The sequence below is a fragment of the Typopeltis vanoorti genome, chromosome 4, assembly GCF_054136105.1.
Source record: "Typopeltis vanoorti isolate ZY-2024b chromosome 4, IOZ_Tvanoo_1.0, whole genome shotgun sequence".
Classification (NCBI taxonomy): domain Eukaryota; kingdom Metazoa; phylum Arthropoda; class Arachnida; order Uropygi; family Thelyphonidae; genus Typopeltis; species Typopeltis vanoorti.
In genome coordinates, this window is record NC_143552.1 from 19,927,551 (window position 1) to 19,940,034 (window position 12,484).

General features: G+C 35.7%; 1 protein-coding gene across 1 annotated transcript in view; it reads left to right on the forward strand.

Moving 5' to 3' along the window:
* The window catches only part of ND-23 (NADH dehydrogenase (ubiquinone) 23 kDa subunit), a 65,869-nt gene that overhangs the window by 17,061 nt on the left and 36,324 nt on the right, over positions 1-12,484 (forward strand). Inside the window, exon 3 of the mRNA XM_090391035.1 lies at positions 7,142-7,231. Coding sequence (XP_090247161.1) covers positions 7,142-7,231 — 90 coding nt within the window. The remainder of the gene's footprint in view (positions 1-7,141; positions 7,232-12,484) is intronic.

Consider the following 12,484-nt stretch of genomic DNA (forward strand, 5'->3'; position numbering starts at 1 on the left):
TTTTTTTTCAGTCACCCCTATTTTGTCGATCTGGTACTTATATAATTCCTCAGCTAGCTCCATTTCTTTGCCATTCAGGCTTCTTATGTTGATAGTACCAATGTTTAACTTGGGTGATGTTGAGTTGGGGTGTGCTTTCAGATTTGTTCCAGTAGCTGACTTTTCGCTGTTTGCCCTGGTTCCCTGGCGAAAAACCACGGGAGCCTTGTTTAATCAGGTGATGCTCCAGCCGGCATGAAATTTTGTCATGTTGTACCATCATTTTGTATATTGGTTTAAGCCAATAATAATTTGGTTGGCTAAATCTCACATTGCCAGCCCATCCTCATTTGTTCAGTATCCTGGTAGATACCCAACATGGTGTACCACGAGAAGGTGAGGATTGGACATTAGGTCAGAAGCCCTGGTCGGTTCTCCACATTCCTTTAAAGGCTATTTGGAGGTCTCCTCTCAGTTATACAGCTTTGACTCTTAAAGTTTACCTGGCTTTAGTTAACTGGGATTTCACAAAACTAATTATTGCCTAATTGGGGCTTATTCCTTTCTCCATAAAGCACTCTGTATGTCTGTATTTGTAGTGTTTGACCAGTTTGTCCATTTTGTAAGAGAGGAGAGTGAAAGTTCTAGGAGGAAAAAATACTTCTACTCTGATGAGACTAGCTCTAATAGTCGATTGAAAAGCTCATGGAAATGTTCCTTGTATCCTTGTTGGAATTTAGTGCTTTATAATCAAAAGGGTGTTCTTGCTACAGTTGATAAAGCACTTGGTTTTTGAAGAGAAATCCTATCTTCTTATTTAATAAGCACACAAATGAAGCTTATAGGATATTAGCATGAACTTCTTAAATCCTAAACTGTATAACTTTTTTTAGTGAGGATGGAATACTGCTTAATAGATTTTATTGCCTTTTGCACTTTCACTGTAACATGTTATGCCCAAATGTCCCTGCCAAGAAACTTACTTTGTATAAACATCATTACTATCATTATAGGGAAGTTAAGTCTACTACAGTCGTCTGTGTCTTTCATAGTGTATATGCTCTGTGTGGTTTGCTAAGACTGGCTAGCTCACTTTCATTTGAAAAACTTCATAAATGTTCTTCACATCCTGCTCAAGATTTGAACCCAGATCTTAAAAATAAAATATATTGTCAATACCAACTGATCTATAGTGGCTCTCTTTCATTATCTTTAAAAGCTTAAAAGGTTTTAAAAAGTAATGAAGTCTCTATGATTTTTATTATTATTATTATTATTATTCAGGCCTCCATGGAGTCAAAAGACTCATCGTGGGAGGCCCCCCCCCCTAAGAAACACAAAGTCTATCATACCACTCTTTAAACTCATTGACCATTCTCGCTCCCACCACTCCATCAGGCAATGCATTCCACGGTTTAACCACCCTCCACGCAAAGAAACCGCTCCTTACCCTCTTGCTCACAGTTTCCTTTCATAACTTCCAGGGATGGCCTCTTGTCATCACTCCTTCCCACTGTTCAACCAAGCGAAAGAACTCCCCAGTGTCAACCCTGTAACCACCTCTCGACAGTTTAAAAGTCTCAATCATATCACCTCTCCTTCTTCTATCCACCAAACTCTGCAGTCCACATTCCCTCAGCAGATCCTCATAACTATCCTTGTACAGTCCTGAAACCATCTCTGTCATCCGTCTTTGTATCCTTTCCACAGTTAATTTATCCCCTTCAAATCCTGGGGACCAAATCTGAGAACAATAGTCCAAGTGTGGTCTGATCAGAATCAGAGACTTATACAACGGAATGATAACCCATTTATCTCTGCAGGTCAGTGTCCTTCTCATAATTGCAGCAATCCTCTGTGTTACATTCACCACCTTTGCAATATGTCCCCTAAACTTCAGGTTTCTATCAATCATCAACCCCAGATCTCTTGTCTCCCCTACTTCCTCCAATATACCTCCTCCCATAGAGTATGCAGCATCCCATCGATGTTTCCCAAACCTCAAGACCTTGCATTTTGCTGCATTAAACTTACACCCCCCCATTCATTTGCCCATCTATCTAGCTTATTTAAATCCTCTTGCAGGGCTACCACATCTGCACTATTACTAATAATCCTTCCCAGCTTCGCATCATCCGCAAACAACTGAATATCCCCTTGCAATCCACTGGCAATGTCATTGATATAAAGGTTAAACAATATAGGTCCTAGTACTGAGCCCTGTGCGACCCCACTTGTAATCCTCTGCCTCCTTGAAACTGCTCCACCATACACAACTCTCTGATACCTATCAGACAGCCAATCTTGAATCCAGTTGACCAATCTGACATCCAGACCCATGTGCTGCAACTTAAATATCAGCTTATCATGTGGCACACTGTCAAATGCCTTCACTAAGTCTAAGAAAATTGCAGTATATGCCTTTCTCTCATCTAATGTTCTTGTAGCTTTATAATAAAAGGCTAGCATATTGCTAAAACAAGAGCGCCCTTTTACAAATCCATGTTGACTCTCACAGATAACATTACCCTCATCTGCCCAATGCTGTATACGGTTCCTCACTACTTTCTCCAAGATCTTAACAAATACTGATGACACACAGACTGGCCTATAATTAGACACTTCCAGTCTGTTACCACCCTTATGCAATGGCACTATCTTACCTTCCTTCCATTCCCTTGGCACCTTTGCCGAAGCCAGACTTTCGTTGAAAAGCCAGGTTAAAGGCACTGTCAGTTCCCTAGCACATTCTCTCAAAACTCATGGTGAAATACCATCCAGTCTCAAAGCTTTACTGACATCCAGAGTACTCAGTATCTGAAACACACTCTCCTCCTGTACCTCTAAACCTCGAACCAGCCCTATCCCTCTAGCATTAAAACTGACTCCTCTAGGAAATACTCCAATAAAGTGTTCATTGAACAATTCCACTATGTTCTCTGCATCAGTCACTTTATTCCCATTTTTGTCCCACAATATCATTCTTTCACAGTCATTTCTCCTCCTACTGGCCACATAGCTAAAAATTTTCCTAGGATTTTCTTTGGATCTTAGGGCCAATCTCCTCTCATATTCCAGTTTCACTTTCCTTACCACACTAGTCGCTCTTCTGGCCTGTGTCTTATATTCTTCATGCATCTTCTCTTCACCTGTCTCTTTATATCTCTTCCATAGCCTCTTTTTCGCATGCAATTCCTGTTTAATATTGTTTGTCATCCACTTTACTCCAAATTGTGTCCTCTTCTTCACTCGTGGTATACAACTTACCATTGCTGCTAACAAATATTCTTTCACAATTTCCCACACACTAATGATATCCCGGCCTTCCAATTCCTCCCTCCATGAAACTTCCCGAAGTTGACGTCTAAGACTATTATAATCACCTGCATTATAATTCCACATAAGTTCCCGTCTCTTTGATACTCCTGCATGTCTATTCATTTTCCAATTCAAAACCATATGATCACGCTCTCCAATTGGTGGGAGAGATGTCAACTCAGTTATTATTCAATTATTTCTCACAAAAAAAAAGAAGAAAAAACAGGAAATAAGCTTAAAAATATCTCAGAAGCTAATATATCTCTTTGTAATACCTCATTTACATCAAAGCACTGGGTTTATTCACTTGCAGTATGCCTTTTCTAGATGTACAAAAACCTAAATATAGATCTTTGTTTTATTGCCACATTTTCTGAGCTGGACAAGACCATACCCATAGAAAAATAGGAATAATATTAGAAAAACATATTTTTACAGCAGCTCTGTATCTTTCTTGAAAAGCCTTTACAATTTTTTTTTATTGATCCCATTCATGAGAGGTTGAAGGACCCTATGAGCAAATTATTGCTAATGTGGAGTTCATGTAAGGACCAATAGTGAGGTTTATTTATTTATTTTTTTACTTTTATTTTGAGGAGTTGCAGGTTGTAGTTGTGTGAGAATACTTCATGAGGAAGGCTGGGCAAGAGGACAGGGGTAGACGGGATAAAAACAAGAGGAATTGAGAAGAGAAGTTGAAAAGCTAATTTCCTATGATGCCCCCTAAGAAATTTTTCGTGGTGATATTATTTACTGTTAATTATAGGCATGAGTAATTTCTGTTAGTCTAATAGACACCTGCTCTTTCTTTTTTTTATTTTTATTTGTTTATTTTATTTATTTATTTATTTTTCTTTCTTTTTTTTTTTCCATAACAATGTTGTATTTGGAATAGTAGGTTATTAGAACACAATGTTTATGCATCATCATCATCATTAAATTCCTGCCATGTACCCTCAAGGGGTGTACAGGATATTATAGTACTACATGAAAATTTACATCATTACTAACTTCCTGTCTACAATTTTCCTCTAGATCAGTCTGTTACTTGTCAAGATTCCAATATTATCAGATCTTATATTTCTGTCGTCTAAGGCACTTTGTACCCTATCATACCACCTATATCTTGATCTTCCTCTGGGTCGTTTTCCTGCCAACCTGGCAGAGAACACTTGTTTTGCCAACCTCTCCTTGCCCATTCTGTTTTAAATGACCATACCACCTGAGATTAGCGCTGCTAATGCATTCCTGGATGCTGACAATGTCAAGTTCTTTCCTAATATCCTCACTTTTAATATGATATTGCCATTGATGCCATCTGTTCACGCCTCTAATCTTTCTCAGGACTCTCATATCTGCGGTCTCTAGTCTTTGGTCAAGTGTTTTACTTCTGACCCAGCTCTCAGATCCATAAGTTAAAACTGGTTTGAATACTGTCTTGAATACAGCTAATTTAGTGTTTCGACTAATTTCTCTCTTATTTCATATGAATTTATTCAATTAACTTCCTACCATACCAGCTTTATTGATTCTGTTTGTCTATTTCCATATTTAATTTACCATCTTCACTAAAAAACGTGCCTAAGTATATGAAATATTTTACCTGTTCCACAGGTTCTCCATTCACAATGCAGTTGACATTTTAAAAAATTCTACCTATTTTCATTGTCTTTGTCTTTTTATTGCTGACCTTCTTACCATATCTATTACAACAGTTATTCAATTTAGTCAGGGACTCTTGCAAACTTGTAGCGGATTTATTTAGAAGTATAACATCGTCTGCATAAAGCAAAGAGCTGACATTAACATCTCCAATTCTGATATCATGTTTAATACCACTTTCCTTCATAATGTGATCCATATAGATAATGAATAACAGAGGGGATAATGAACATCCTTGTCTCACACCAGATTTAACATTAAACCATCTTCCTGTACTTCTTTCAATTCTAACTGCTGACTTACACCTCAAATAAAGACTAAGTATTGCTTGATATAATTTTCCATTGACACTATATAACTGTAGTGTATTGAATAGCTTCTCTCTTGGCACCTTGTCATATGCCTTTTTCCAGATCGACAAAACTTAAATACAGATCTTTGTTATATTCCCATGCTTTCTCAACTATTTGTCGTAAAGTGAAGATCTGATCCTGACAACCTCTATTTGGCCTGAATCCAGCTTGTTCTTCACCAAGCTTCTCTTCCACAATCCTTCTCAAACGTTTCTCAAGTATACTTGCATATATCTTACCAGGAACACTCAGTAGAGAAATTCCTCTGTAATTCTCACATTCAGTTTTATTTTCCCTTTTATATATAGGTACTATAAGAGCTCTACTCCAATCATCTGGAGTTCGACACTGTCCAGGCCTTCTGAATTATGCAATGCAGCCACTGCAAGACTTTTATACCATCATACTTCAGCATTTCTGGTTGAATATCATCTACTCCTACTGCCTTTCCACATTTTAAGCCTTTGATGGCTTTTTCTACTTCAAGTATGGATATGTATTCCTGGCCGTATGCCCGTTGAGCGTTTTTTACCACTGTGCCGTCACTGATTGTTTCATTTAGCAATTTCTCGAAGTAATTACTCCATACTTAAAGGATATCTTTTTCTCCCATTTTCAGTTCACCTTTATCATCTCTAACTCCTTTTACAGTACTCTTTCCTCCATTTCTAAGCTCCTTCAATAACCTCCAGAATATTTTGCCACCTTCTTGATATTTATTTTCTATGTTCTTGCCAAAGTCCTCCCATGACTTTTGTTTAGCTAGTTTTACACAGTGTTTAGCTTTCTTACATTTGTCTCTGTATTCTCTAAGAGCACAAGCTGACTTATTTGCCAGGAACTGTTGATATGCTTTCTTCTTTTCCTTCACTGCCTCTTTAACTTCCTGTGTTCTCCATGGAGTTCTGATTTTTCTATCCTGGCAGATAACCTCACCACATACCTCTCTGGCTGAATCAATCAGGGTTTTCTTCAAGACTTGCCACTGAATCTCCAAGGTTTGGTTCCTGTTCTCAAACTCTTTCATTTTTTTCTTCAATAATCTTTGTGTATTTTAGTCTACAGTTCACATCCGAGAGCTGCTCAACTTTTATTTGCTTTAAAACTTTGTTACATGTTATTCTTTTTCAATATGAAATTCAATTTTATCCTGCTCAAGACTAAATAGTGATCACTTCCAATTTCAAATCCTCTGTACACTCTGGTGTCCTGCACAAGGGAGAAAACATCACTATCAGCAATGTTTATGCATATACTTATAATTTATGAATAACATACAATATTTACAATTGCATTTTCTTATGACCAGTTTATAATACTCATTCTGTTATATACAAGGTCAACAACACACTTCAACTCACATAACTAAAATTAGTGTTATATGTACACATGAATTTGCGTATACACTTCCTTTTTTAATTTTGTTTCTTTATTTAATTTTATTAATTTTTTTCACAGAAATGCTGTATCATAGCAAATTATTCGAATACAGTATTTATAATTTCAATTTCTTCTGACCAGGTTGTCTCTTCATTCTGTTATGTACTACCAAGGTTAACAACGACACACTTCCACTCACATAACAGTGAAATTAGTATTATGTGAATATTGCAAGACCCTGAATATTTTTAAACAGTAATTTTATATATACACATTCAGGGTCTTGCAACATTGCCCTCCTCCCCACAGTTCTTAATAACCTTTTACAAAATAGGTTAATAACTTTTTAAGGGACCAACTTTACAGTGTTTAGTTATTTCTAGTAACTTTGCATATTCATCACTTTTAAGGTATTTATTTGAAGATTTATATTTTTTCAAAATTTTCAGAATATGTTAGTGATTTTGACCCAAGCATGGATTTTAAAGATATTACTGATCGTGCTGCTGCTACATTATATTGGAGTGAAATGTTTCAAGGTAAAGTTTTTTATTTTGTTTCTCTCTCTCTGTATATATAATAACAAACAAATTAATCTGAACACTCACAGTTTGAAGAAAAATTTTAATTTTTCAAGAAAATAAGAACAAAATTAAATTCCAACTTTACCTAATAATTCATATATGCTCCTCTGTTCCTAATAAGTTCATTGATTCGCTTAGGCATGAATTCTACCCACATAGAACACTTTTTCGTATTTCTGCATCTCGGAACCATACTTTTATAATGGATTGTATTAAGTTATCCTTTGTATCACAATTTATTTTCCAAGTTTCTTTCTCTGTTGCCCACAAATTTTCTTTTTGGTTTAATGTCAGGAGAATTTCCTGGCCACTGAAGCAATCGGATGTTGTGATTTTTGAGGATCTCTTTCACTTTTTTTGAAGTGTAGCATGGAGCGAGATCCTGTTGGAAGATGAGTTCTTTGTCTTTCTGGATCTGTGGGAGCACTATTTTCTCCAATATTTTTATGTATTGGTCACTTTTCTTCATACAATCAATTAATTGTATGAGCTTGTTAATGGTAGGAGAAGTCTTCTCAGTCACTGATTTGGGAACATAGGGTACTCGCTCTCCTTGGACAAAGAAATTACTCTCATCTGAGAAAATGATCGTCTTCTTCCACTTCTCAACATAACCTTTGTATGCTTTTTCCCACCGAAGCCTATTTTTCTGCATAGCCTTCATTAACAGTTGTTTGTTTTTTGGTCTTTTGACCTCCCTTATTCCAACAATCTTTGATGGACTGTCATGTCAGAAACATTAATCCTACCAGCTGCCAAGTCTCTATTTAAGTCTACAGCAGGCAATCTTGGATTCAGTTTGCTTTTTCTAACTGGTAAATGATCTTGAATAAGTGCAGTTTTTCTTTTTTGCCCATTTTCCTTTTCTGTCAGGAGAAAAGGTACCCATCTCCGTAAACCTCTTTAAAATTGCATTAATAGCATCCAAACCAACACCACTCATTGATAATTTGTCTTTGAGAAATTGACAATGAGTGTGGTGTACTCTTTGTAAAAAAAAAATAAATAAATAAATACTCTTTGAGAAAGAGTCCATATTTTTGAATGCTTTCTTGGAGATTTATCCATTTTATAGCTACACAAAATGAATAAAACACTACGAATGTCAGCTTGTGTACACTATTACAAATGCACAACACTATTAATAAGCATTGTAGAGACAGTTGAAACGTGCAGCACTCAACCAAAATAGTGAACAAACCAAATACTTGATGAAAATTTGGCTTGTTTGGATTAATTTATTCACTACTGTATATTACACACACACACACACACAGATCTCAGAAAATACATGGTTGAACTTGTACTACATTAATATAATGAATAGAGAGAGAAGGCTAAGAAACTCATCAGTTTGAATAACTGTGGATTGTGCTTTTTTTTTTAGTGTAAAAAACTTGTAGGACAGTTGGTTCAGAGGACAAGTAGAGAGGATTGAATGAAGAGGTTTTTTTTTTTAATAGAAAGTTTGAAATAGAGTGCAGTGAATTGATGAAAGATAGCAATTAGATTTTAATCAATCTAATTGCTTACCTCTGCCTAGAGTCAGGAAATTTAGAACCACCTATCAAATAAAATGGTACTATGTTAAGTAGTACATATGTTAAGTGGACATATTTTTTGTGCAGAGTTAATAGCTTTGGCTTGAAAAGTATCAACCTTTGAATTTCCAAGAAATTTGGAGATCAAATTTATCCTCAAAAGAAAAAGATCCCATTTTAATGTAGAGATTTTGAATATGATTATGAAGAAAATAGCAGGGAGAAAAAAGTTTTGAAAAAATAAGACAGGATTATATTTTATTGGGAAGATGTTTAGAGTAGGTAAAAGATCAGAGCTATTCTAGTACCACAACATCTGTTGCAAAGTTTTTGTATAAAGCACCATCACATATGGCATGCAACTGGATAGGTAATATAATGCAGTTGTAAAAAACAGAAATTAGTTAATAAAACCAAAGCTTATTTAGATTTGCTCTTTTGTTCCATGCATACCTGAGAACACTATTGTATCATCATTCCTTGAAACCTATCCTAAAGAGGGGGTACAGGATACTCTTATATAGTGCTATAATTAAGCTCATATTATTACGAACATTTTATCAACAATTTTCTTCTATATTACTCTCTTACTTGTCCAGTGTTGTGAGAGCTTACAAAATCTTGTTATCTGTCTTTTAAAGCCTTATAAACAGCATACCTATATACATCGTGGTTTTCCTCAGAATATTTTTTCCTGACATCAAACACCTGTTAAGCTAACCTTTCTTGTTCTGTATTTGTGATGATACTCCTTAGAGTAGCACTTGCACATTCTTAAATGCTAATAAGGTCATTAAGTATTATGGGAGTGAAGAGATGCTATCTGTTCTCTTCCCTAATTTTCTTAGAAGCCTCATATCTATGTTCTGTAGTCTTAGTCTTCTATTAGCTGTTTCATTTTTAATCGAAACGTTCAGATTCATGTGGTAAAATTGGTTGTATACATCATCTTGTATACAACGGCTAATTTTTCTCTTATTCCATATATATTTAACTGGATCCCCACATAACAGCTTTGCTTATTCTGTTATCTGTTTCCAAATTTAATTTGCCAACTTCACTGAAGTTGCATTTGCAGACCACTCCAGTGTGTTCAAAGACTCACTGAGAGAGGACTCTGTCTAGGCCTGTTTTTTTAATATACGTGGGTGGTCTGAAAAGTTCTCGGCCTCAACCATAGATGGCAACACTATCGGCATGCTTTTTTTTTTTCTAAGTTGGTACATCTGTCATAAGCATCCATGTGAAATTGCAAGTCATTCTATCAAGTAGTTTGTTTTATAGAGCTCACTGAAGCAAAAGTGTTGTTTGTATCCCTTGAAATGGATAAAATTGAGAATCACGTGGTTATAAAATTCTTTGTAAAAGAAGGTTTAACGCCAAAAGAAATTCTTTTGAAGTTCATAAAAGTTTATGGGCATTCATCTCCTTCGTTTTCAACAATTAAGAAATCGGCTGTCAAGTTTAAACGTGCTGTACCAGCCTTGAAGATGATCCACGTGAAGGACATCCAAAAAGTGTAGAAATCATTGTTTTGTCTTCTTTGGTGCGGATCAATGAATCAGTTCCATCAGCAGGAAAGATCATGGCATTGGTGTTTTGGGATGCTAAAGGCATTATCTTGAAAAGGGTAAAACAATAACCAGGGAATATTATTCCAATCTTTTAACCAGACTAGATGGAAAAATTCGTGAGAAAAGACCGGTTTGCAGAAGAAAAAATCATCTTTCATCAGGACAATGCACCTGCCCACAAAGGTATTTTGGCAATAGGAAAATTAAGGATCTGCACAATGAATTGTTGGAACATCCACCCTATTCCCCAGATTTGGCTCCCTCTGGCTTCCAAAACTAAAACTCTTCTTTGCTGTCAGCATTTTTCTTTGAATCAAGAGGTGATTGCAGCTGTAGAGTGGTATTTTGCAGATCTTGCTGAAAACCACTACAAGGACGGGATAATGGCGCTGGAGCATTGCTGGAATAAATGTAGGGAGGGCAGTAAAATCCTAGTTTGATGGCCTGACTTATTTTTCTTTTTTTTTTTTTAAGGACAAGTTGAATAAAGGTTTGCTTCCATTCTGTTGGGTTGATGCCAGATATACTGGCTATAAGCAGTACAAGATGAATGTTAATTCTCCAGTAAAAGTTTTTAACACAGTTGGAGAGATATCATCTGGACTAAGAGATGTATTAGTATCCAGAATATTGAGGATTGTTCTGATGTCCTTACGAAAGATCAGAGGAAGCATGTGGTGAGCAATTCATGGTATAGTAGGAGGTTATTTGACTTGATCATCTATAAGGTGCTGAAGAAAAAGACTGATGACAAAAGATCTGCCTTGTTTTAGGGTGATGTTATCATGGTATCATCAAGGTGTGAAAGTGGTGAAAACAAGGAAAGGCAGAGTAATGCCAAACCGCAAGTAAGGGACCAGAAGGCTATACTGCCATTTGAGTAGGAAGCAATCTTTTTTTTTTCCCTCATAAATACTTGTCTTTTTTTTTGAACATAGTCATTGAAGATGTACTCAGCACGTCATGAAAAGAACTTGATTCTTGTATGCTCTCTAGCCATATCCATACTCATCTGTAGAGTATGATCCCAAGATCTTCCTTTACCTGCCATCAACTTCAAAATCTCACTTATGTCTATGCTGTAAGATTCCCTTACAACCTTGTTGTAAGGGAATTTCTGTCGTCAGTTGTATAATTTCTTAGGCTAGATATCAGCTATCTCTATTGGTTGGAGATATGGTCATCAAAGCTTTGTTTTGCTTGTTCTATAAATTATCTGTTCTGTTATATTGAGAATGTGGTTTATATTGTCCATATTCCTGCCTATTATTATAGTACCATTTTATTGCTGATATTCACATCAAATTTATTAAAGCAGTTATTCAGTTTAATTAAAAAGACTGAAGACTTGTACTGGGTTTATTTAGGAGTATAACATCATCAAGTCAGTTTTTTTTATATCATATCACGTTTACTGCAACTTTCCTTCATGATGTAATCCATACAAATGATGAATAATAGATATAATAATCCATACAAATGATGAATTTCCTTCATGCTATATATATAATGAAGCTTGACCTTATGCCTGATTTTAAATCAAACATTTTTTCCTAATTGTTGACTTTCAACTTAAGTACATAATATATATTATGCCTTTTCTAGTTCTGTAAAACTTCAATACAGATTCTTCTTATATTCTTAATGATTTCTCAGCTATAAGTAAAAATCTGGTCTGACCTCTATTTGATCTGAATGCAGCTCATTGAGTTGAAAAATTGTTGAAGAGAAACTTGGAGAGAACTCCAAGTTTCTCTTCAACAATTTTTGATTAGCCTCTTTTCGGGTATGCTTGCATAAATCTTACCTGGAACATTGATCATGGAAATTCTCATATTCAGTATTATTTCATTTTTTATAGATTGCCACTATGAGAGACCTACTCTATTCTTCTGACTAGGCCTTTTTTGAATTGTGCAATATAGCTACTGTAAGACTTTTTTACTTCCTTATTTGAGCATTTCGGTTATATATCCTCCTCCAGTTGTCCTTCCACATTTTAGGTTTCTGTCATCTTTCTTTTGCATCTAATGCTGGCATACATTTGTGGCTCCATTCTTCATGACTGTTTTGTCACTGCTCATCTCAATAAT